Genomic DNA, 25633 nt, shown 5'->3' on the forward strand with positions numbered 1-25633 from the left:
TGTCGCGGTCGGGGGTTTTTTCAAAATTTTAAATTTGTGGTTACGTAAGTTAACGAGGGGAAATATGTTTCGCATACGAGCATTTTCAGAATTTGGGATTAGCGTAAGTTGTTAACAAAAATTAACTCACTGTCAGTTTTGTTACGGTAATCAAGCAAGAAATGTCTATAAAAATATTGTTTTTGTGTTAATTACATAAATTTTAAGCGATAATGTACAATGTGAAAAAAGTAAATTTTTAGACAGATTGTATGTGTAATTGTCGTCACAAAACTGACAGCGTTAATTTTTGTTAACAACTTTCGCTAATTGGCGTGTCCCAAATTCTGAAAATACCCATACCATCCCAAGCGCAGGGACCAGTCTGCGATGGTTATGTGGGACTCCCAACCAGACTCCCCCCCCCCATAAAACCCCTCGATTGTCGACTCAGGGCTATAGGACGAGGTCACAGGCACATTTCGAGACTCCTCCGCAACCTCGCCAATATTGAATACGCCTGTCGTTAGTTCTCGAATCCACACAAAGTAGTAGATGGACCGACATCGTATGAGACGTTAAATTCATATTGATAGATTGAGATAGCCTTAATAGTCGGTGCTAATGTTAAAAATAAAGCGCTGCTAGCGGTAAGAGCGTGCGACTTTCAATCCGGAGGTCGCGGGTTCGAACCCTGGCTCCTGGCTCGTACCTATGAGATTTTCGGAACTTATGTGCGAAATGTCATTAAATGACAGTCATTAAATCAAATTTTGATGTTTGCCACTCGCTTTTCGGTGAACGAAAACATCTTGAGAAAACCGGAATAACTCCAATAAAACCTAGTTACCCTTCGGGTTGGAAGGTCAGATGGCAGTCGCTTTCGTAAAACTAGTGCCTACGCCAAATCTCAGGATTAGTTGTCAAAGCGCACCCCAGGCTTCTATGACCCGCGGCGAATGCCGGGATAACGCAAGGAGGATGATGATGAGTCGGTGCTAATGTTATTGTTAACGACAAATTTCACTGGAATCTGGAATTATGAATTTTACTTAACCCTTTCAATGGCGGGGCTACTTAAATTGTTGCCAATTTATATTAGACTGATTTTATAGGACGCTTTGGGTTGGGTCTGAGACCCTTATATCTGGGCCTTTTTAGTGACCTCTCCCTTCTTTCAAATTCAATTACAAAGAGCTGTCACCCGCTTCATTAAAATAAATGATATGACCCGAGGTTGCCAAAAGTTTTGACACTGCGGCAGCGGTTGCCATAATGACCCACATCAAACACGCCGTAAAACGGGGTGGCTTTAAATGATGGGGCGACTTTTAAATGTCTTTTTCAACGTTGGGGTATATGGCGCAGTCAGTGACCTGCTTGCTAAGCAAAAGGTCTTGGATGCAAATCCCGGTAAGGGTATTTATTTGTGTTATGATATTTGCGTCTGACTCAACTCATGATAATTTTCTGGAACACAGATATTCCTTAGACTGACCGGGATATAGACCGTGATTACCTTTTTATTTTTGTCGAGCTCCCGATATTTCGACGCAGTTGCATGCATCATGATCAGGGAAAACTGACGAAGGTGGGTGGATGTCAAAGTTGCGTAGACAGCGCGCGATCTACCCTCCTTCGCGCGCGTCGGCTGCGTTCACTTTCAGCGTTAGCACTGGTCGCATTCACACTCGATGGTCTGTCCAAACACACTACACTCACAGTGTCACTACGTTTACGCAACTTTGACATCCACCCGCCTTCGTCAGTTTTCCGTGATCATGATGCTTGCAACTGCGTCGAAATATCGGGAGCTCGACAAAAATCAAAAAGGTAATCACGGTCTATATCCCGGTCAATAAAAGTCTAATGAAGGCTGGAAGAGATCCTTTATTAAGCTCGCCTTTGTATCTCTGTTGTACACAATAAAGTGATTACTACTACTACTAATGAAAATAACCGTGAATCATTCAAAACTCTTATCTATATATTCATATTCATATTCATATTCATTTATTCCATTGTAAATCATGTTCATTTGTACAGTTTGGTCTTACATTTGGTCAGGTAGGTACATGATTACCCTGCTACTATACACAGTTTTTTTTTATTTCCGTTAAAAAAATTGCCAACTTCATGGTGTCAAAATACTCTCAATTCTCGGATAATTTGGATAAGGTCAAGCGAAGTTACTAAAGTCTTTTGAAATATCGTTGCTCACTCAAGTACGATATTTTATTTTCTTAAAAATGCTGTCATAACGGTTGAAAAAGTTTTACGCTCATTCATTAAGCGTCCATGATTACAGATAATTAATTTTCTTTTAAAACAGGATAAAAATGTGGTTATTTAATTTAATTATGAACGTTACACAAATATTAATTTTTAGTCATTATCCTCCTTGCGTTGTCCCGGTATTTGCCATGCCTCACGGGAGCCTGGGGTTCGCTGTGACAACTAATCCCAAGATTTGGCGTAGGGCCTAGTTTTACTAAAGCGACTGCCACCTGACCTTCCAACCCACAGGATAACTAGGCCTTCTTCTTAGTCGTATGTTGTTGTCAGAGTAGTCTTGGTCTGTCCATTGCATTGAGGGGCGCAGTCTGGGTCTTGTTCCGCCCATTCTTCCTTGAACAACAAGTCTCTCTATGGCGGATTCTTCCCTATACGTGTAAAGGACATGCATGGCTATAACGGGTGCGTTCAGAACGACGCCAACAGCAGCATTGGAGGTACTATTGGATCTCCCGCAGCTACATCTAGTGATACAGTCTGAGGCACTGAAATCGCTACATCGGCTGGCTTTAACAGGCCTCTGGAGCGATAGCATGCCGAAGACTAAACAGACAAGCATGGAATATTTACAACAATTCTATGGGAAGGCTGATGAGTATGGGCTGCGACAAAATGCAACCGAAATCCATCTTCCACAAAAACTTCAAAACCAAAGTCCATACTAGAGCCGAATGGAAGGAGGGTCTGGAGACACCCACCCCTGATGACAACACCATCATCTGGTATACAGACGGGTCCAAGATGGCATCTGGTACGGGCGCAGGCATTTATGCAAATTACTACAGTGGTAGTATCAGCATGGGCAATTATGCCACGGTCTTCCAAGCCGAGACATATGCAATAATTGCCTGTGTACATGAGAATATAGTTAGACAAATCCAAGGTAAGACTATCTATATACTCAGCGACAGTCAAGCGGCACTCAAAGCCTTCACATCGCCCAGAGTTACCTCTAGACTGGTATTAAACGGCATCCAAGCTCTTAACAAGCTTGGAAGGCAAAACAAGGTGCAACTGGTATGGATACCGGGGCACGAAGGCTTCATTGGCAATGAAAACGCTGATGAACTTGCCAAGGCCGGATCTGAAGACAACTTCATAGGTCCGGAACCTTATGTGGGCCTTTCACAAGGAAACATCAGAACGGCTATGAAAGACCAAACAAAGGCTAGTCACCAAAAAGAGTGGGATGCCCTGGTTGGTCTGAAGCATTCAAAGCTCTTTATGCAGAGGGTAGACTCTGGATGGAGCAAAAATCTAGGGAAGCTAGGCAAAAGACAACTCCAAATTATAACGGGGGTGTTCACAGGCCATTACGGGGTCAAAGGAATTTTGGCCAAGATGGGACACGCCGACAACACTGATTGTCGCATGTGTGGCGAAGAGGAAGAGACCGTCAGACATTTAATGTGTGAATGTCACGCCCTCGCCAGACAAAGAATGAAGAACTTTGGAGCAGGCTACCTGGCACCGAAGGACTTCAGAGAGCTACCCATGAGCCTAATCATCCGATACGTGGAGATGGTCGAGAAGCTCCTGAATAGCTGAAGGATCTTAGGATCGTAGGGGGTAATTGCACAAAAGATCCCGATGGGTCGAAGTGTATCCGTAAGGGCCCCCGTACATTTAAGATAAGATAAGATGGCGGATTCTTCCCCATACGTGTAACATGACCGAAATAGCTAAGGGTGCGAGAGTGAACGACATCTGACAGTATTTGTTTGATTTTGAGCTCCTGAAGAATAGACACATTAGTGCGACGCTGAGTCCACGATATCCGGAGCATTCTTCTCCAGCGCCACATTTCCAAAGCGTCAATGCGTTTTCGTTCACTCTCTCTTACTGTCCATGTTTCAGCCCCGTAGAGAGACACTGGGAAAACGAGAGATCTTACGAGACGAGTTTTCGTTGCCCTTGTGATGTCGCGGTTTCTCCAGACCTTGGAGAGTTTCTCCATTGCGGACCGAGTGATGGCCATGCGTCGCTTGATTTCGTCTTTGGAGCTTCCGCCATCTGAGACCAGTGACCCTAGGTATATGTATGAAGATACAACTTCACAGTTCCCAATCGCTTTTGTCTTATTTTCACTCTTGCGGCTCACGACCATAATCTTGGTTTTCAGTCGGCTGATCTTCAGACTGAATTCGAGACTGACTGTTTCAACGCGACGCAGTAGTGCTTTTATGCTGTGTTCACTGGTCCCAATGAGCGTGGTGTGTCAGCGTATCGCAGATAAGATATATTTTTCCCACCTATTGGTACACCATCCGTCCATTCTTCAAGGGCTATGATATGCTCAGTATAAATGTTGAAAAGCAAGGGCGATAGTATGCACCCTTGACGCACTCTTGCCGAGGGATAAAGTGGCTTCGATATAGTATTGTTTACTTTTACTGAGGCGGAGTTGTTTTCATAGAGGGCTCTTAATAGATGAACGAGATATCTTGGAACACCCATTCGTAAGAGAATTTGCCAAAGCTGTGGCCATTTCACAGAATCAAACGCCTTCTGAAAGTCAACTAAACAGATAGCAAAACAAAGGCCTTATTAGAATGTAGGTTTCCTCACGATGTTTTCCTTCACCGAAAAGCGACCGGCAAATATTAAATGACATTTCGCACATAAGTTCCTATAAAAGCTCAAAATAAACCGGCTGAAGCCGGTCGGCTGTTGGTACGAGACGGGGTTCGAACCCGCGACCTCTGGATTGAAAGTCACACGCTCTTACAGCTAGGCCACCAGCAGTGCTCTCCAATTATTAACTCTTAGTGAGTGTGTAAATTTTACTCAAGTCTCATGAACTATCATGTTTACTATTAAACATTAAAGATCATTATTAGGTCCATTAAGTTTTGCTAAATAACTTGACTGTCTTTTTTTCAAATTTATACATTTTCGTCGTATTAATGAAAAAAATGCTTATTCAAAAATAAAAAAAAATTAACACTCACAACTTCTGCCAAACAAGAATATGTTTTGTTAGCAGACGAGGCTCCAAATACATAATTATATAAGTATTATATACACCGTGTATTGTTATTGAGTGAGTATTTTTCGATTTGATAAATATTTAAATTTTTGTAGACATTTGAATCAGAAGAAAGATAATTCTTTGAATTCTACGGTTCAAGTATCTAGTCGTATACGTACAGTAACTCCATTTGGACATTTTTATAGAAGACTCGAGTCCATTTTATTTGCGATTAAAACAAATCATGAATAACTCATATTAGAACTTTTTAGCACAGTCTTCGTTAAAAAACTTTGTTGGCAAAGTCTTCCGTTTACGGATGTTCGGGTCTTATCTTGGAACTTTTTTAAGCGGGAGGTTTCATAAAACGAAGAAATTAAAAACTCTAATTTAGACAAAAGATTCGAGTAAGGGTAATTTTGACTGGCAGGTGATTAATAAATATCTATTATTTTCAATGTTTTACCAAGAACGATTTAACCCTTAATCAAATAATGGAAAATTATTTCCCACTTCATCATTCACCACAAAATATTTTTTATCTTCTTAATGGGACCACTGAGCGATTACAATCATATAGTTTTAAAATCTTAGTAACATTTTGAATTTAAAAATAGGCAAGACTTTTCTAATAGCCCCCATTTGTAACCACACGTCAAAGTCTAAGTCAGTTGTCAAGATTTTTTGTGTAATAACAAGATTTTTTTTAGAGTTTCGAAGCTAAGTGGGTGAATTTCAACATACTCGAAATTTGCCTAATTTTGGTGGATTTTTTTAGTTTTGTAATTTTTGTTGAAATTATGTACTGATGTTACATAACTAATTATTACCAATGTTATGTATCAATGACCTTTCATTATAATAAGTAGTTTTAGAGAAATTACGATTTCAATGACATGGTCGCCACCAAAATTGGTCTACCTACAAAAATAAAAAATAAAATCAAAAATAAAGCCTTTTATTCATTTTTCTATTATTTTCTACTTGAAATAATAAACTTTTAACATGTAATAAATACTTTTCAAATAGAAACAAAAACGTTACTGCCCTCAATTTGTTCACCACCAAAATTTATGCAATTTTGGTGGAAAAAGTATTACGACCCACCAAAATTAGATATTTCTGTGTGGGGCGGACAAATCCAGCAAGGTATGACACTTGTGTCATGTCTAAATGCAGGAACGAACCTGAATGGTCATGTTACGACACGTTTGTTCGTCTTGCTGCGTCTCGTTTAACCATAAAAATGATTTCAATACTTACCACCAAAATTGGTTCTTTCCCCCGGACAACTTTTGGTGCTCAGTTATAAGTGTCAAATTGTATAATAATATTGACTTATGTCATCTTAAAATATACTTAATGTAATAAAGAATGAAGTTATGGCAAGTTTTCTGTATAGCTGCGGATTTACTGGATTTACCATAGCAATAATCCGCTAAAAACAGGCTCTGGACGCTACACCAAAATTAGAATTTTAATGGAAAATTATTTTTAAATAAATATACATAACACTTGTAACAATTTGCAATGTTGCCGAAGGTAGTATTTTAGGATTGGTTTTCATAAAAAAAATAAAAACCCGGAAACAATTAGCCCACACAATGATTATCAGCTCCGCCACAAAAAAATCACGCTGAGAAATTCACCCAAGTACGAAAAAATCTGGTAAGTGAATACAATGAATACTATCATAATCTAGACTTATTTTTCCTGTGCTTTGCTTAAAAAGAATTACCAAAACGACATTATTTAGCCAAGATTTTAAGGTTTTAGTATGTGAGAAATTATTTCCCAGTGTTCGTAAGACTCACGATTTTGGTGCTTTTTAATCAAGTGGGAATATATTTCCCACTGTTTATTCTCAACGTAAAATTTTTAAAAATGTGCCTTTTTTTGTTCTCCATTTTTTTATTTGTTATTATTTACTTTATTTCTATTCATTTTTAGTAAAGAGAAATGAACAAGAAAACAATACGAACACAACTTACAAAAAAGATATAGAAGAAACTCTTGAAAACTTGGCTGATCTCTCTGATTCATCCGATCATGAATATCATTATTCTGATAATAATCCTCGCTATGTCGACACAATATTATTTTCCATTTCTAAGTTACTAGATTTTAAGTCGACTAAAATTGACTAGTAAAAAGTATGGAACCTTACTGAACAATGGGAAACTATTTCCCACTTCATTCATAATTTTGATATTCCGTACCGGATAACGGGAAATTATTTCCTACCGCAAAACCCGCCTTTTCCCCCACTCAAAAAATTGGTAAAGTATATTTTCGTTATTTACGCACCCAAATTACCTAAAAACTGCTCTTAGTTTTAGAAAATCTCATAAAAAGTTTTCCATTTGATTAAGGGTTAATACTGGACTGACAAAGCCCATACAAAAACCGTACACCTGATACAAAGACATATATAACTCCGTATAGACAGCTACAGTCTAAGAAAAAAACGTACCTCAGAACCATATAAATAGAAAAAGGTACGGTGGCCTAGATGGCGTTACACCTTTGGGGAACGCTCGACTAGATGGCGCAAATATTGATATTTGACATTTTAACACATATCAAGCTAAGAATATGGGCCAAATTGTCAAAACTGAGGTTTAAAAGTTTTAAGCTTGTGTCGAGAGATGGCAGTCTATGCTTTGTGATTACATATTTTACTTTGACAGTGTCTCTCTATAATACTTGATCCTCTTTGACCTGAAATGTATGGGCCTTTCAGGCTTAAAACTAGATGGCGCTGTTCGCAGCCTGGAAGTGGCCAAAATCAGATTTTCCCCAAATATTTTTGCGTGTTTTTATTTTTAACCGTCGCCTCATATCTCAAGAAGGACGGTTATCAAGTCGTCTGTATGTTTTTTTTTTTTTTTTTTTTTTTTTAAATGTTTGTTCCTCGATATCTCCGTCGTTACTGGACCGATTTTGAATTTTTTTTTTTAATTGAATGTATATGCATACAGATTGGTCCCATTTTTCTCAGAACCCAGTTCTGATGATGGGATCCTGGAGAAATCGAGGGAACTCCTCGAATCTGAAAGGCATACATATAGTGATTTTTGTGTTTTTAAAGGAACAGCATGCATTTAGGTACGGAACAGTGACATTTGGTGCAGTGGAACTGCTGATGATGGCCAGAATAGAACTCTTCAAATCTGAACGGCACGCTTATAGTGACTTTGGTATTTTTATAAGAACAGCATGCACTTTCATCCAGAACAGTGACATTTGGTGCAGCGGAATTGCTGATGATGGTCAGAACCGAACTCCTCAAATCTGAACGGCACGCTTATAGTGACTTTGCCATTTTTATAAGAACAGCATGCGCTTACGTCTAGAACAGTGACATTTGGTACAGTGGAACTGCTGATGGTCAGAACCGTACTCCTCAAATCTGAACGGCACACTCATAAGTGACTTTGGTATTTTTGCAAGAAAAGCATGCATTTAAGTTCAGAACAGTGACATTTATTTATTTAGTTATGTTTGTTAAGCATATTGAGTTTTCAAGTCAAAGTTTGTCAAGCTTCGATTTCTTATAATATAATATCGGATTCATGAGGAATTGAGGAAACTCCTCAAACCTTAACGTTATACGTATATTCATTTATGTTGCCATCTAATAATTAAAGCATTAAAAGCAGTTTTAAAAAATACCTACACATTTCTACATAATCCAACATTCGCAAGTAACTTTCACCAGAACCCGAAAGGCGACGGTTTTTTTTTTCTTAAAAATTATTATTAGAACAAATGTCATATTTCTTTATTTTAAAATCATGATATCACATCAATACACATTTTGAAAAAAATAAATTTTTAGGTATCATCAGGGAACGTAGCCGAATGGCACAAACGCTCACGAAACGCAACGCTTTTAGATATCTCTATCTCTATCGCTCTCGCGTATTGGCGCGACAGAGCCAGACTACCTTTCGCGGCGTTTCGGTTTCGTTTCTCGTCGCAGAAACGCCATTCTGCTACGGCACCAGTGTAGTTCATGATAGTATTTAATAGGTGGCGCTAAAAATCGAGGTACGATTCTTAGAATGAAGTAAATATGTAAATCATATATAAATAATGCTTGGTGGGCACATTATTATGTACTTATAATTGTAAAGCCTGATTAGAAATATTTGCCTATTGTCAAAGACATATGTATTCCGTATAGACAGATATAGACTAAGAAAAAAACGTACCTCAATACCATACAAAAAAAGGTACGGTGGGCTACGAGGAACAAGGGTATATGCACTTTGATTACATAGAGAGGGTGCTGTTATTATGATGTATGCGGTTGTTCAGTATTGTATGAAAAAAATAGTTCTACTGAAATTCCGCAACATGGCGCGTAGCATATATTAGCATATATCTGGTCGGGCTTTAATTAATAATGTAAAAAACAGAAATTGTTTAATTTACTTAAAACTACCTTCCAGTTGAAATTGCCAGCTAATCATCATCCTCCTTGCGTTATCCCGACATTTGCCGCTCATGAGAGCCTGGGGTCCGCTGTGACAACTAATCCCAAAATTTCGCGTAGGCACTACTTTTACGAAAGCGACTGCCATATTCTGACCTTCCAACCCAAAGGGTAACTAGGCCTTATTGAAAATTGGAATTAGTCCGGTGTCCTCGTGATGTTTTCCTTCACCGAAAAGCGACTGGCAATATCAAATGACATTTCGCACATAAGTTCCGAAAAACTCATTGGTACGAGCCGGGGTTCGAACCCGCTACCTCCGGATTGAAAGTCGCACGCTCTTACCGCTAAGGCCACCAGCGAAATTGCCAGCTAATAACAGAGCTTTCTGCTTTCGTCATTCAACTAACGTTCCGAAACCGTATGTCGGGTTTTCAGCCGAGCGGCATGTGTTGAAAACTTCTAACAATAATAAATCAATACTCGCTTCGCAATGAAAGCATGATTGATCTATCAAGGCTGAAAATACGCTGGTATTGAATATTTTCCTTTAACCCGTTAGTTATTTTGGTGCAGGCCAGAGTTCAAACAGGGGATACCCCCATTTGCCAGAATTTCATTTGCCATAATTTTATTTGCCATCCTATTCAACAATCATAATATTGTTTCTCATAACATCTTATGCCATAATCATTGTTTACTATATTAATCTAGTGCCAGAAACTTTGTTTCCCATAAAGTCAGTTTCCATAATGTCATTTGTCAGAATCATCGAAATCCGTAATTACCACATTCCATACCATCATTTGTCATACAAATTAGCGTCCAGAAAAGTCAATTTCCATAATGTGCTTTGGCAGAATCGAAAACTAGTATAATAGGTACTAGAAGGACTAGAGAATGAAACTGCTATCAGAAAGTAGGTTAGGTTAGGTTAGAACTGTGACCCCCTGGAAAATGAAACTGCTATCAGAAAGTAGGTTAGGTTAGGTTAGAACTGTGAACCTCTGGAAAAGGAAACTGCTTGAAAAGTAGGTTAGGTTAGGTTAGAACTGTGACCCCCGGAAAATGAAAATACTATCAGACAGTAGGTTAGGTTAGGTTAGAACTGCGACCCCTGGAAAATGAAACTGCTATCAGAAAGTAGGTTAGGTTAGGTTAGAACTGTGAACCTCTGGAAAAGGAAACTGCTTGAAAAGTAGGTTAGGTTAGGTTAGAACTGTGACCCCCGGAAAATGAAAATACTATCAGACAATAGGTTAGGTTAGGTTAGAACTGCGACCCCTGGAAAATGAAACTGCTATCAGAAAGTAGGTTAGGTTAGGTTAGAACTGTGACCCCTGGAGAATGAAACTGCTGGAAAAGTAGGTTAGGTTAGGTTAGGTTAGAACTGTGACCCCTGGAAAATGAAACTGCTATCAGAAAGTAGGTTAGGTTAGGTAATAATATGGGCAACAATTAATATGGCAATAATTGCTTATGGCGTATGAATATTCTATGAAACCATATTATTGCACTTAATAATATGGCTAACAAATAGTATGGCATTGTATGATTATGGAAGGTAATATTCGGATAAACAACGAGTATGTTATATGATTTTTATGGTAAACAAATCATTCGGGCAAATGAAATTCAGGCAAGTTAGATTCGGGCAAATGAATATTATGTTAAATGACTGTCGGGCAAACAATAGACAACCTTCAAACAGACTCACCGAAGAAGATTTGACGTAACAACATGGACGCGCTCTATCTAGGAATTAGGCCTGATTTAGACGGCGTGCGAACTCGCATGCGATTTTAGTTGCATTGCGGGCTGTTGAGGTTACATACAATTTTGCACAGCCATCAAATACCGCAATGTAATAAAACTCTCGAGTTCTCGTACCGTGTAAATGGGCCCATAGGGTATACGTATCTTTTGTACGTACGTATCGTTTGGTCATCTATTCATAGCCACCAGCTAATGTCACAATTGCTTACGCTTGGTATGCGTATCGTCTTCTCTCCCTATCGCTCTTCTGTAGAAGCGCGACAGAGACAGACTGCGTTCCGATCGCTACATAGCGTCACAGCAGAATAATCAATATTTTTCCCTCACTAGCTCGGAAACACGTGTTTTATCCCCTAAAGCGGGTAAAAAAGCATTTTATCCACTAATGGATAAAGTAATTTGACCTTGAGTATAGTCAAATTTTCTGCTTTAAAATTGACAAAAGTGGGTGAATCTAGTGATGACGATGATTTACCACCTGTGGAACTACTGGAAGCCGTGATAAATGCGCTTTTTGCGTTGTACTTTCCTCGCTATAGTGAGGGGAAAAGTTTTGTGTTACACACGGGTGCAAATGTATTTTACTTCTCGTGTGTCGAAAAACTCGCAAGTTCAGGATTCTATTCTCGAACCACTCGCTCCGCTCGTGGTTCAACTATAGAATCCTTTCGCTTGCTCGTTGTTCAATTCCACACTTGGCGTTAAAATACAATTTTGTACCCTTGTATAACAAATATCAAATATTTAATACTGCGACCAGTCGATCTCACTCATATAATCATGATATGTACGCGTTTACCTACACGAGCTTAGACTGTGTGCGTAGGAACGCGCCTCTTTCATATTTTTGATTGTAATTGTCCGAGGTGTGGTAGCATCAAAGATTTTCACTTCAGCTAGGCCAGCTACCACCTTAAATAATTTTACCAAGTTCTAAACTGCATAATAAGAGTAAACACTGGCGGCGGCGACGACCGGTCTGGCGCAGTCGGTAGTGACCCTGCCTGCTACGCCGCGGTCCCAGGTTCGAATCCCGGTAAGGGCATTTATTTGTGTGATGGGCACAGATATTTGTTCCTGAGTGATGGATGTTTTCTATATTTGTATATAAGTATTTATATATATTATATATATCGTTGTCTGAGTACCCACAAGACAAGCCTTCTTGAGCTTACCGTGGGCCTCAGTCAATCTGTCCTATAATATTATTAAAAAAAAAAAAAAACAGCCCCGAAACAACACGACAAATAAAAGGATAAAGTAGAAAGTTTTCTTACAGGATTCCGTTATTAAAAGTACTTAAAGAGTTTTGTCCTTAAGTTTTGGTTGGTTTTGGTATCGTTTTATTCTCGGTACACGGGCAAGTTTTGCATTTGGATTCCATAAATAATTTGAGCGACCATAACTTAGCCTTTTGCAGGGCTAGCACAATATTGGCACAATTAAGTTTCCCAGGTGAAGCATACAGTTGTCAAGCTTTCAGATTCAGATGTAGGGAGAATACGCTATGAAACGGACGGGTTATGAAACGGACACTTTCAATATCTTTAAAACCGGCCAAGAGCGTGTCGGGCCAAGCTCAGTGTAGGGTTCCGTAGTTTTCCGTATTTTTCACAAAAACTACTAAACCTATCAAGTTGAAAACAATTTTCCTAGAAAGTCTTTATAAAGTTCTACTTTTGTGATTTTTTTCATATTTTTTAAACATATGGTTCAAAAGTTAGAGGGTCCCCCACTTTTTTTTCCTTTAGGAGCGATTATTTCCGAAAACATTAATATTATGAAAAAACGATTTTAGTATACCCTTATTCATTTTTAAATGCCAATCCAACCATATGTCACACGTTGGGGTTAGAATGAAAAAAAAAATCAGTCCCCAATTTACATGTAGGGGGGATACCCTAACAAGACATTTTATTTCACTTTTTATTTTACCACTTTGTCGGCGTGATTGATATACATATTGGTACCAAATTTCAGCTTTCTAGTGCTAATGGTCACTGAGATTATCCGCGGACGGACGGACGGACGGACGGACGGACGGACGGACAGACATGGCGAAACTATAAGGGTTCCTAGTTGACTACGGAACCCTAAAAATTGGAGAGAACATGTTCATATATTATGGTTATTGGCAATGAAAATAATGAGTAAAATAATGAGTAGAATAATGAAAATAATAAAAAATAACTTAGTTCACTATTTCGCACATTGTAGAACCGCGCGAGTTTAGTAAAAAATGTCGAATATTTGCAAACTATATCGACCGGTTTGGCCTAGTTGGTAGTGACCCTGCCTGCTACGCCGCGGTCCCGGGTTCGAATCCCGGTAAGGGCATTTGTTTGTGTGATAAGACTGATGAGCACAGATATTTGTTCGTGAGTCATGGATGTTTTCTATGTATACAAGTATTTGTTTATTATATATATCGTTGTATGAGTACCCACAACACAAGCCTTCTTGAGCTTACCGTGGGACTCAGTCAATCTGTGTAAGAGTGTCCTATAATATATTTATATTTTTTTATATATTTAAAACTGATTTAAAATACCATAAAATCTTAAACTACAATAAAATTGTAATGGTTGTACTAGTTGCGATATATCCTCAAGAAAATACGGCATGGTGAGACATAATCTTATAAATAGTTAATTATTTGGAATTCTGGTAAAATGTTTATAGATGCGCAATGAATCGGACAGGTACCGTCGCATTGAAACGGACGTACAATAATGTTACCAGTCCCTGTCCAATTCATTATCCCTGCATATTATTATAGTTACCGTAGTTTTTTTTAAACTAGTTTTATTTATTTTCATCACTATCAGATACCGCCAAAAAGAGGATTCGTCCAGAAAAAGCTGCAGTAGAGTCTGCTGTGGAGTTTTTGTAGTTGTTAATTATATGACCTCAGTTCGGGTTCTACCAACGTTATTGCCTTATTAAAATAATTATCATTAAGTAAAAGCAGTAACTTTGTGAAACATTGAGTATTTGTGTGCCTCAAAGTAAGGCATTGGTTCCTTGTCCGTTTCAAAACACCCACTGTCCGATTCAATGCTACATGCGTTATGAAATGGACATAAATAAAATAAATCAAATATAGATTTTTCTCACTAAAAATGAAATTTCATTAAATATGGTGTATTAATAATTATACTATAGTATATCCAAAATGTATAAGAATAGTTAACAAGTTCTTAAGTTTTTAACTACAATAGGTATCTAATCTTGCTTCAAAGTTAAATGTCCGTTTCATTGTGGATATCCCCTAATTACGCGAAAAAGTTCCTATCTTCAGGAAAATGTCATTGAAATGAACGAACTCACTTTTTGTATCACGGTTTACAACTTAATGACAATTTCATGTGGGTTGAAACGATTTAGCATAACTACCTACATCCATTTTGTTTTCAAAATATTGTAATTGGTGTTACTCGAAACCGAAATCAGAAGGCAATTAATGTCTACGACTGTATTTTAATATAAGTGGCGTAATTACAAAAACATTTTTCCCCATTTCCTGTTGTGTTGGAAATCCAATTAAAAGTAAATAGGTAAGGGTCATTAAGCAATTACAGTTATTTATTCGACTAGCCAAAACTGAATTTTTGTCATAATTCTCTGTAGACGCGGACAGTGTAAGTTGTCGGATAGGCACCTACCACGGAAACGTTACGTACCTTGTCCTAGACTACCGCCTTCTTCTGACCCTTGTTTTAACTACCTCTTCGAGAGTCTCTCAAGATTTGGTCTAGACTCTTCGCTATGAGACCGTTCGCTGACAAAACGAATATCGGGACAATGGTCGTCAAATCAACATCTTACAAAACTACCTATAACCCCCGACGCAAAAACGACGGGGTGTTATAAGTTTGACGTGTCTGTCTGTCTGTGTCAGTCTGTCTGTATGTCTGTTTGTCTGTCTCTTTGCACTGAGAGAAATTTGCATTGTGAATTTAACAAGTTCGACTTGTTGCGGTTTATCCGTTTGAATCAGCCAAACGTATGTTTAAAACAATATGTGTCAGGTTATTTTTATAAAATCGACTTGTTGATTCAAATAAATAGCCGATTCAAATGACAAGTAGCTTGTTGTTTGAACCAAAGAGCACGTAGGCGCTATTTTAACCAAAAAACTTGTTGAACGAACATGAAAACTGGTTGTATTTTCTCTCAGTGTGTGTGTGTCTGTCTGTGGCATCGTAGCTCCCGAACGGATGAACCGATTTCGATTTAGTTTGTTTTTGTTTGAAAGCTGAGTTAGTCGGGAGTGTTCTTAGCCATGTTTCATGAAAATCGGTCCGGTTTTTTTCAAAATTTTAATTTTGTGGTTAGGTTATAAGTAGGTACCTAATATAATTATACCTATATGTATGAGTAAATAATTATAGATAGATAGATAGATAGAATACTCTTTATTGGCACACCACAGCAAAAGATACAGTGAAGACAAAACAAATGATTATAAATAGAGGCAGACAACAGGCGGTCTTATCGCTAAAGAGCGATCTCTACCAGACAACCTTTGGGTAGCGGAAATAACAAACATAATCAAAAATAATAATATATTCTGTTACAGATAAACGCCTGTCCCGTCGCAAAGTGGCTAAGATGCTGGTGGCAGTTGTCGTGATGTTTGCCATCTGCTACTTACCCGTGCACACACTGTCTCTGCTCAGGTAATCATGGCAATGTACACTCAAGCACTAACTGTTGAGCCATTTAGGTATCAGACTAATTTTTGTTATTTTGATATGTAAATTTATATCATGGCCAGTATAAAATGACCTAAGTGGCTCGACAGTTAAAACACAGTATAATAAATAGTACTATCGTACAGTGCCGGCCACCCTCTCTCGGTTACCTCACAGTTACCGCCTGTCAAAAACGCGAACAGTCGATCTGTCATATCTCACTCATACAAGCATGGTACGCGTTCACCTACACGAGTTTAGAATGTGTGCTAGGAACGCGCCTCTTTCATATATTTGATCGCCAGTGTCCGAGGTGTGGTTATAGCCCGTGACCGTAGAAGTGGCAGAATATTTTTTAAATTACCATAAATTGCTGGAAATCATGGAAATTGCCAAGAACATTCACGATACAATCGTAAATATTACGCAATGTTATCAACAGTTCATCGCTTCGTTTGAGGATTGAGTTACACACTGTCTGAAATGGTACCCTAAAGCTTGGTTACATGTGTGTGTGTCTGTCTGTGGTATCGTAGCTCCCGAACGGATGAACCGATTTCGATTTAGTTTTTTTTTGTTTGAAAGCTGAGTTAGTCGGGAGTGTTCTAAGCCATGTTTCATGAAAATCGGTCCACTATGTCGCGGTCGGGGTTTTTTTTTTAATTTTAATTTTGCGGTCAGGTTATCGTTGATGTGGATAAAACCGCAAGTTGTCGAATAGGTCACCTGTCGAAAGGTGTCGATTGGTACAGTTGGTTGAATAAAAATTTGGTAGAATCAACATTCTAAAATATCCACTGTAGACCTCAAAATAGTGATGCATGCAGAAACTTTCCAAAAAAATCTTACTTGAAAAATTCACGAAACTTTCACGAAAAATAAAGGGAATTTAAATTTATGAAATGGACAGTATACAAAACAATTCTGCCCTGCTAAGCCGAGTGGCGCTATCTCAAAACCAAATGATTTTAAAAATGGAACTGTCAGTTACAGATACTTAAGTATAAGTTAGCTATGGATTTTCGTTTGAGATAGCGCTTTTCGGCTTATCAGGGCAGAATTGTCCATACAAAGTATGGAAAGTTTCCGAAGTTTTCCTATGTGAATATTTCAGAATTTTGGAAACTTTCCATCGGCACATCAGTACCTCAAAATGATGCAACTTTGACAGTTCCACACCATCGATTCTCGTTGGAAGTATATTCAACCCTCCCCAAAGGGTTAAGAAGTATAATCCATCTATTTCTGTTCCCTTCGCGTCCTCGATAGACGTATCCTTCCTTAGATGTAAGCTTCCTTATTCGCACGAACGGAACACTTATCAGCCTGTCAGGGGTGCACGAAATTGATGGATTTAATACAAATGAACAGTTTATTTATGTTTAATTTTGTATGTGTTGTTGTTAAATAAAATATATACTAATATCCATATTCTATGGGATATGGGTTAAATTGTGGCGTAGGAGAGAGGCTGGCAACCTGTCACTGCAATGTCACAGTTTCGTTTTCTGTCAACCCCTTATTTGCCAATAGTGGCACTGAAGCTTTAGTAGTTTCATGTGTTCTGCCTACCCCTTTATGGGATACAGGCGTGATTGTATGTATGTATATACTATTAGGAAATTCTTACACAAATGAGTCCCACGGTAAGCTTAAAAATGCTTTTGTTGTGAGTAGGTATTCAGACTTTGCATTTGTTATGAAACCTAACATAGTGTTTTAGCAATAGGAAATTAAAAAACATGTTTTGCATAACCTACGTCCATTGAAGCATCCTGTATAAAATACAAATATGTACCTATAATATACATAGAACGTACACATCCATGACTAAGAACCAAGTATCAATTAAATTATGTAAATTATTTTATTTCGGTCCCGTGTGGTGACGGGTTAAGAATATCACCACCCCTTTTCATCCCGTGTGTGTCGTAGAAGTCGACTGTGGGATATGGGTTAAATTGTGGCGTAGGCGAGAGGCTGGCAACCTGTCACTGCTATGTCACAATTTGGATTTCTTTTAACCCCTTTTACCAATAGTGGCACTGAAACTTGAGTAGTTCATGTGCTCTGCCTGCCCCTTTAGACCGTTTTCACATTATCCGATCCGATATCGGATATCGCAAAGATTTCGATAGAAAAAAATCCAAGATGACGCCTGTAATGTATTGGATATCGGTCCGACATCCGATATCGGATCGGATAATGTGAAAACGCACTTATGGGATACAGGAGTGATTATATCGTCACTATTTTAAAAAAAACTTGTATCTTCGTCTGTCAATGAAAAGAAAATTGTAGTAAGTATGTATGGAATGCAAATAGACTTACTGCGTTTTAACTTTGAGGAACAGCGTGAGATACGAGATTTTTTAAAAGTAGTGACGATATGTATGTAGGCACATATGTGCTTTATTTCGACCAACTAGGATCATACAATTTACAAACGATAAAAATCATATCTATGCTCATCACAGAACTAAACGCCTTTACCAGGAACCCAAAACCGCGGCTTAGCAGGCAGGGTAACCGCTAGTCGGTCGGTATTTTTCTTGAAATTGCGATTGAAACTAGTACGTAGGTATCATTCGGCCATCGGATCCTTTTCAGGTAATCCTTCACCATTCATCAACTCGTTTGACACAAGATATCCACTCACTAGCCAACAGGCCAACACTACTAAAAACGGCCGAGTGTTTAATTTTATCTCATGTTATAAAAAATAAATTCCAAACTATAGTTATTTGTTTCACAAGGGGCAATAGTTATTTGTTTTACAAGGGGGCAAAGTAGTTGTTTAACCGCACGTGCCAATATTGATACCCGAGCAAGCGAAGATTCCAATATTAAAAATCATCAAACTAAATTAATCTAGCAATCTATTTAATATTTATTCAAAATAATTATTTATAGGTAAATTCTACCAGTCAGCTCAAGGCATCAAGTTAATATTTGTATGAAATTACTTTGCACTCTTGTGGATAAATTGCAACTTTGCTATCCGTTTTCGTGTAGCAAAATTGATCTTTATCTGTTGGTGTGATGACAAGTTATTGTTTAGCCGTACGTGCCAATATTGATAGATTCCAATTCCAGGTTTGCCTCTTCTTTCCTAATGCGAACTGCTAAGGAATGGAACATGCTCCCCTCATCTGTATTCCCGCTCGAATACAATCTGGGTGTATTCAAGTCAAAGTGAATAATAGTTATTTGTTATACAAGGGGGCAAAGTTGTATTTTAACGCCGAGTGTGGAATTGAAAAACGAGCAAGTGAAAGGATTCTATAGTTGAACCACGAGCGAAGCGAGTGGTTCGAGAATAGAATCCTGAACTTGCGAGTTTTTTAACACACGAGAAGTAAAATACATTTGCACCCGAGAATAACACAAAACTTTTCCCCTCACTACAGCGAGGAAACTACAACGCAAAAAATGCGTTTATCACTGCTTCTAGTAGTTTCACAGGTGGTAAATCATCTTTATTACTAGATTCACCTACTTTTATCAATTTTAAATCAGTTAATTTGACTTTATTCAAGGTCAAATTACTTTACCCACTAGTGGATAAAATGCGTTTTTACCCGCTGGTATTAAAGGACAAAACACGTGTTTCCGAGCTAGTGAGGGGAAAATAAGCTATTACTGAACCAGTGAGCTACAACTTCGGCGTTGTCGTCACTTTTCATTAGGTGCGACTCTAAGGTTAATCACTGGCCGGTTTATAATAATAAAAAAAAATTGAACCGCGAGCGTAGTTCGAGTACCGGAATCTTGAGCGTTGTGAAGGTTTCAATGAACGAAGGTTAATCAAACTTGTGCCACCGTGTGAAACACAACATATTTTTAACCGACTTAAAAAAAAGGAGGAGGTTCTCAATTCGACAATGTTTTTTTTTACCACACCAACACGAAGAAAATATTCACTGTAAAACAGCAAAATAAAACAAATCCATCCATTTATTTGTGTTTCGTTAATGTGATTCAAAATCGTCTTTCGCAACCAAGAACCCGCCTAGTGGGCACTCGTGAACTTTGATCAGATGCCGAAAAACCCGCAGGGCGGGCTCTCGCCGTACAAACTGGCGGTTATAAATTACGACCGGTTCCTGACGTAGTGCGCCATTTTTTGTCTGGTACCGAATGTGGGTCATTTCTATCAGCCAAATTAGGAAATTAAGCTAAAAGTATGAAATTATTTTGCTCTCTTGTGGATAAAATGTTTTTCATTCGTTTTCAAAGAATCAAGCGAGCCTTGTGAAAACAAAATTATCTCATGTACCTAACAAAAAAATCCAACCTAAATACCTACTTTAAGGATTTATCAGTAAATACAGATAAAGTATAAATCTTCAAAGACTACATCCTTTTTATCCGGAACAAAAACAGGAAAAGATGAAACTCGACGAAGACAGGACAAAGAGTGCTCAAAAACATCGAACGACAGAGATTTCTCCAAACCGATTTCCATAATTGTGGCCAATTGAATATATTTCGCCCTAAAGATAATCTTGTGCGTTACAATGGGATTGGGAAAAGCTCCATTATCATATTTTACTTTTAATGCCCCTGGACCCTTAGCCAAGGGTACAATCGTTCACGTTTGCGCGCTTCCGTATTGCCAGCCGGCCATTTGCCGCTTCATCGCGTATTGTAAGAGGCCGTATTCCCTAAATATCGCTCATGAATTTAGCACTTTTTCAGTGTGGTACAACGTAATTTTTTTTTTTAGTATGAATAGGTAGACGTTTGTCCACGATCTCACCTGATGGTGAGTGATGATGCGGTCTATCATAATATTTTCTCCTTGTTACTTGCTTTACTTGTTACTTAACTGGGCTATTGCAGTGATCGTATAACGTACAATTTAAGTAGATGTACCTTAGTGACCTTTTATGGAGAAATCTCAACTCAACAATCACTCGAAATTGACCAAAGTTTAGCAAACAAACGGTTTTTTCCGCGTATATATTACTGAACGCAATAAATTCAAGTTTTGGTTCTTTTACTTGCTCACATTAAATTAAAAAATTATATTTATATAATCAACAGTTAGTTAAAATTACTTATATTTTCTTCATAATTTGACATAATAATCATAATACTTCAGTATTTTTCCAAGGCGTAAGGCCTCTTAAAGATCAAGCAAACGCTTCTACTTAACACCTTTCATGGAATGATGTATTATTTATTTATTTCTTGAGAACCCCACTTTTACTGCTGGTAAAAGACCTCCCCTGCTTTTCCCATTTCTTCCGGTATTTCCAGTCCTCAGCCATTCTTCCAAAACGGAGTATAACTTGTTTAGCCATTGCGTCTGCCGCGTCCTCGCTTTCGCCCGGGCTGCCACTCTGTGGTGATCTCGGTCCACAGCTCATTCGGCAGATAGATATACAAATAAATTAACTTATTTCTTCTATACCTATATGTAATTCCAGCTCTTCCGTATCGATGCGAAGCAGACTGTTGTGTGTATCGTCATAGATTAAATATATATAGATCAAGAGCCCAGGGCCGCCAGACCTTCCTCAAATTCTCAAGGATGAAACTTTGGGATAATGTAGAGTTCGTATCGACGTTTAACGTCTGCATATTTTATAGTTCGGCCCATCGGCCATTTTTTTGCTATCAAGTGCTGAAGGTGAAAAAAAAAAGTGATTACTTTCCTTAAATTCTCAAGGCTTATTTTTATGTATGTGTTAGAGCACGCTGTTAGAAGTTAGTTATCATCAATGCCAGACCGTTTCCGCCGGCCGTAACTTTTGCCAGACGCGACAAAGTTTACAAAAAACGACTCTAACTTTCCTTATTTTCTCAAACCTGATTTTGATATATGATACACAGGGAACTATAACTAGACCGTTTGTAAGCAGCCAGACCAATCGGATGGACTCAACCATCCGCCAGACTAGGGTTGTAAAAAAACGGTTTTTTTTCTGGCTTGAAAAAAAAAACATGAAAAAAACCGTGAAAAAAAAACAGTTTTTTTTCTGGAGTATGTTTTTTTTCTAAAGTACGAAATCTCAAAATTTGCAAAGTAGTTAATACTTTTATACGGTTTTTTAGACTTAATGTTAACTATTAAACGAATTTAATCAAATAACTTTAATTTCCGGTCTTATAAAAGTAACATTTACGAAATCTGTAGTTTGTAGTTATCACTATTTACTGTTGGCAACACCACCGCCTCTCCACGCTGCACGCCGCATCGGGGATTCCCCAATAAACGTTTGTATACTGAATTAAAATGTACGTTATTGTTATTGAAACACGTTACAACTCACGAAAAACCGTTATTGTCGTATTATTTGTTCATCTGAAAAAAAAAACATATTTAGAAAAAAAAACCAAGGTGCTCGGTTTTTTTTCATGTTTTTTTTTTCATAATTCTGAAAAAAAAAAACATTGGTTTTTTTCTATTTACAACCCTTCGCCAGACCGACTTAAAGTTTCGCTATGAACATCAGTAAAATCGTAATTATAGATAGTTTGCCGAAACTACAAAAGCTAAGAAGTTGAAATTTTGCACAGCCGAGCAGTTTACGTTTATAATGTATATTAGACGTTAGAAGCGATTCTGAAAAATTTGACCCCTAAGGGGGTTAAAAAGCAGATTTCGGTTTGTATGGGGATCTAATTTAATTTTTATTTAGGGAAATTTTAACTTCTGATTAGCAGAAACGTCTGCAATCGATGCCACTAGGCTTAGAATAAATTTAAAAGTGAGTTCAAGTCTCACCCAAGGCAGACATTTTCCACTTTTAAATTTATTCTAAGCCTAGTGGCATCGATTGCAGACGTTTCTGCTAATCAGAAGTTAAAATTTAGCATGGTTAGCGCATCGTAACTGGTGAATTTCCAATATGACTTGGAACTCCGGTTGCCGTTTAAGAAGTTTAACACTCTTACGGTCGCTACGGGTCCCATTGACCTTAGTAGTGGAAAATTTCGCTGGCTTGGTTGAAGTCTCACCCAAGGCAGACATTTTCCACTTTTAAATTTATTTTATTTAGGGACTTAAAACTTGGTAAAAAGGTAGTAAATAGAAGTAGAAGAAAAGTAATTTCAGCTTTTTTCGATTTTCATCCTTTTAGTGGGTCAGAAAAGGGATGGCAGTTTGTATGGGGACCGAAATTTATTTTGAGTTAGGAACTTAAAATTTGGTAAGAAGATAATAAATATAAATTGAAGAAAAGTAATTTCAGCGTTTTTCGATTTTCGTCTTCTTAGAGGATTAAAAAGGGGAAAGCAGTTTGTATGAGGATCAAATTTTGGTTTGAGTTAGGAACTTGAAACTCGGTGCAGAGGTAATAAATAAAACTAAAATTAAAATGATTTTGGGCTTTTTTTGATTCTCGTCCCCTAAAAGGGTAAAAAAGTTGATGAAAGTTTGTATGTGGATCACATATATTTTAGAGTTAGGAACTTGAAAGTTGGTGAATAGATAATAAATACAAATAGAAGAAAAGTAATTTCAGCGATTATCAATTTACATTCCCTAACAGGGATAAAAACCGGCCAAGAGCGTGTCGGGCCACGCTCAGTGTAGGGTTCCGTAGTTTTCCGTATTTTTCTCAAAAACTACTGAACCTATCAAGTTCAAAACAATTTTCCTAGAAAGTCTTTATAAAGTTCTACTTTTGTGATTTTTTTCATATTTTTTAAACATATGGTTCAAAAGTTAGAGGGGGGGGACGCACTTTTTTTCCTTTAGGAGCGATTATTTCCGAAAATATAAATAATATCAAAAAACAATCTTAACAAACCCTCATTCATTTTTAAATACCTATCCAACAATATATCATACGTTAGGGTTGGAATGAAAAAAAAATTCAGCCCCCCCTTTACATGTAGGGGGAGTACCCTAATAAAACATTTTTTTTTATTTTTTATTTTTGCACTTTGTTGGCGTGATTGATATACATATTGGTACCAAATTTCAGCTTTCTAGTGCTAACAGTTACTGAGATTATCCGCGGACGGACGGACGGACGGACGGACGGACGGACAGACAGACATGGCGAAACTATAAGGGTTCCTAGTTGACTACGGAACCCTAAAAAGGGAATGAAAGCCTGTATGATTAACCAGTTTAATTTTGTCTCTTGTACACTTTATAAATGCAATGACAGAAAACGCTGAAATTACTTTTCTTCTATTTAGATTTATTATCTTTTCACCGAGTTTCAAGTTCCTAACTCTAAAATACACGTAATCCACATACAAACTTTCATCAACTTTTTTACCCTTTTAGAGGACGAGAATCAAAAAAAGCAAAAAAATTGGTCTGGCTGCTTACAAACGGTCTAGTTATAGTTCCCTGTGTATTATATATCAAAATCAGGCTTGAGAAAATGAGGAAAGTTAGAGTCGTTTTTTGTCAACTTTGTCGCGTCTGGCAAAAGTTACGGCCGGCGGAAACGGTCTGGCATTGATGATAACTAACTTCTAACAACGTGCTCTAACACATACATAAAAATCAGCCTTGAGAATTTAAGGAAAGTTATCACTTTTTTTTTCACCTTCAGCACTTGATAGCAAAAAAATGGCCGATGGGCCGAACTAGAAAATATGCAGACGTTAAACGTCGATACAAACTCTACATTATCCCAAAGTTTCATCCTTGAGAATTTAAGGAAGGTCTGGCGGCCCTGGGCTCTTGATCATACCATCCCATACATTAAAATGCGACTGACTAAGACTGCGCATACACTACTCCACACGTAGATGGCGCCACAAAAAAATGCCTTGTTGCCATCGATTATTTGTAGATTATTGTCGTTAAGAGTTACTTCCGAGCCATAAATCTATGTCAAAAGTGGCACTTAACGCCATCTACAGGCATAATCGAAAGTTACAAGACCATTTTTTTGTGGCGCCATCTATGTGTGGTGGCATCTAGGCGGTCGCATTTTAATGTATGGGGTGATCTTCTTATATTGAATCTATGGTATCGTTTGCCCGGAGAGTGAATTGTACTCTTCGCTAAGGGCTGTTATGAAATAAGAATCGGGAAACAGGTTATTATTTGTTAGAAATTACATCAGAAATGTGCGTAATACGACAAAATAATGGAAATGGTAAATAATGAATTTTAATTTCGAGAAATTTTGAACAAATAATGGGTTTAATTGGGCTTGTTCTTGACACATTTAATAAATATTTTAAGTATTAAAAATTGCTATTTTTGCAACGGTATCTCAAAAGTTTTTTTGTTGATAAAAGTGTATATTTTTATTGAGCCAAACGGGACTGAATCGTGTAATGAAAATACAGTACCCTGCGTAAAATGCTAATCTGTAGGTTTTATAAAAGACATTTTGTAATGGATTTATTATCTCTTACGAAATCGTACGACAAAGAGAAGTCCTTACATTATTAGTAATAGCAGAAGTGTAATCACTTTCTTTTCTAAATTATAAAATTGTCAAGAATAGAGAGTCTAGAATTAGTCTTGGCAAAGAATACCTTTTTGTA

At 37.7% G+C, this 25633-nt stretch overlaps 1 protein-coding gene across 1 annotated transcript in view; it reads left to right on the top strand.

Moving 5' to 3' along the window:
- The window catches only part of LOC125242077 (orexin receptor type 2-like), a 252498-nt gene that overhangs the window by 159273 nt on the left and 67592 nt on the right, over nt 1–25633 (top strand). The window contains exon 6 of the mRNA XM_048150779.1: nt 16045–16144. Coding sequence (XP_048006736.1) covers nt 16045–16144 — 100 coding nt within the window. The remainder of the gene's footprint in view (nt 1–16044; nt 16145–25633) is intronic.

The sequence above is a fragment of the Leguminivora glycinivorella genome, unplaced genomic scaffold (assembly GCF_023078275.1).
Source record: "Leguminivora glycinivorella isolate SPB_JAAS2020 unplaced genomic scaffold, LegGlyc_1.1 Scaffold6, whole genome shotgun sequence".
In the NCBI taxonomy this organism is placed as follows: domain Eukaryota; kingdom Metazoa; phylum Arthropoda; class Insecta; order Lepidoptera; family Tortricidae; genus Leguminivora; species Leguminivora glycinivorella.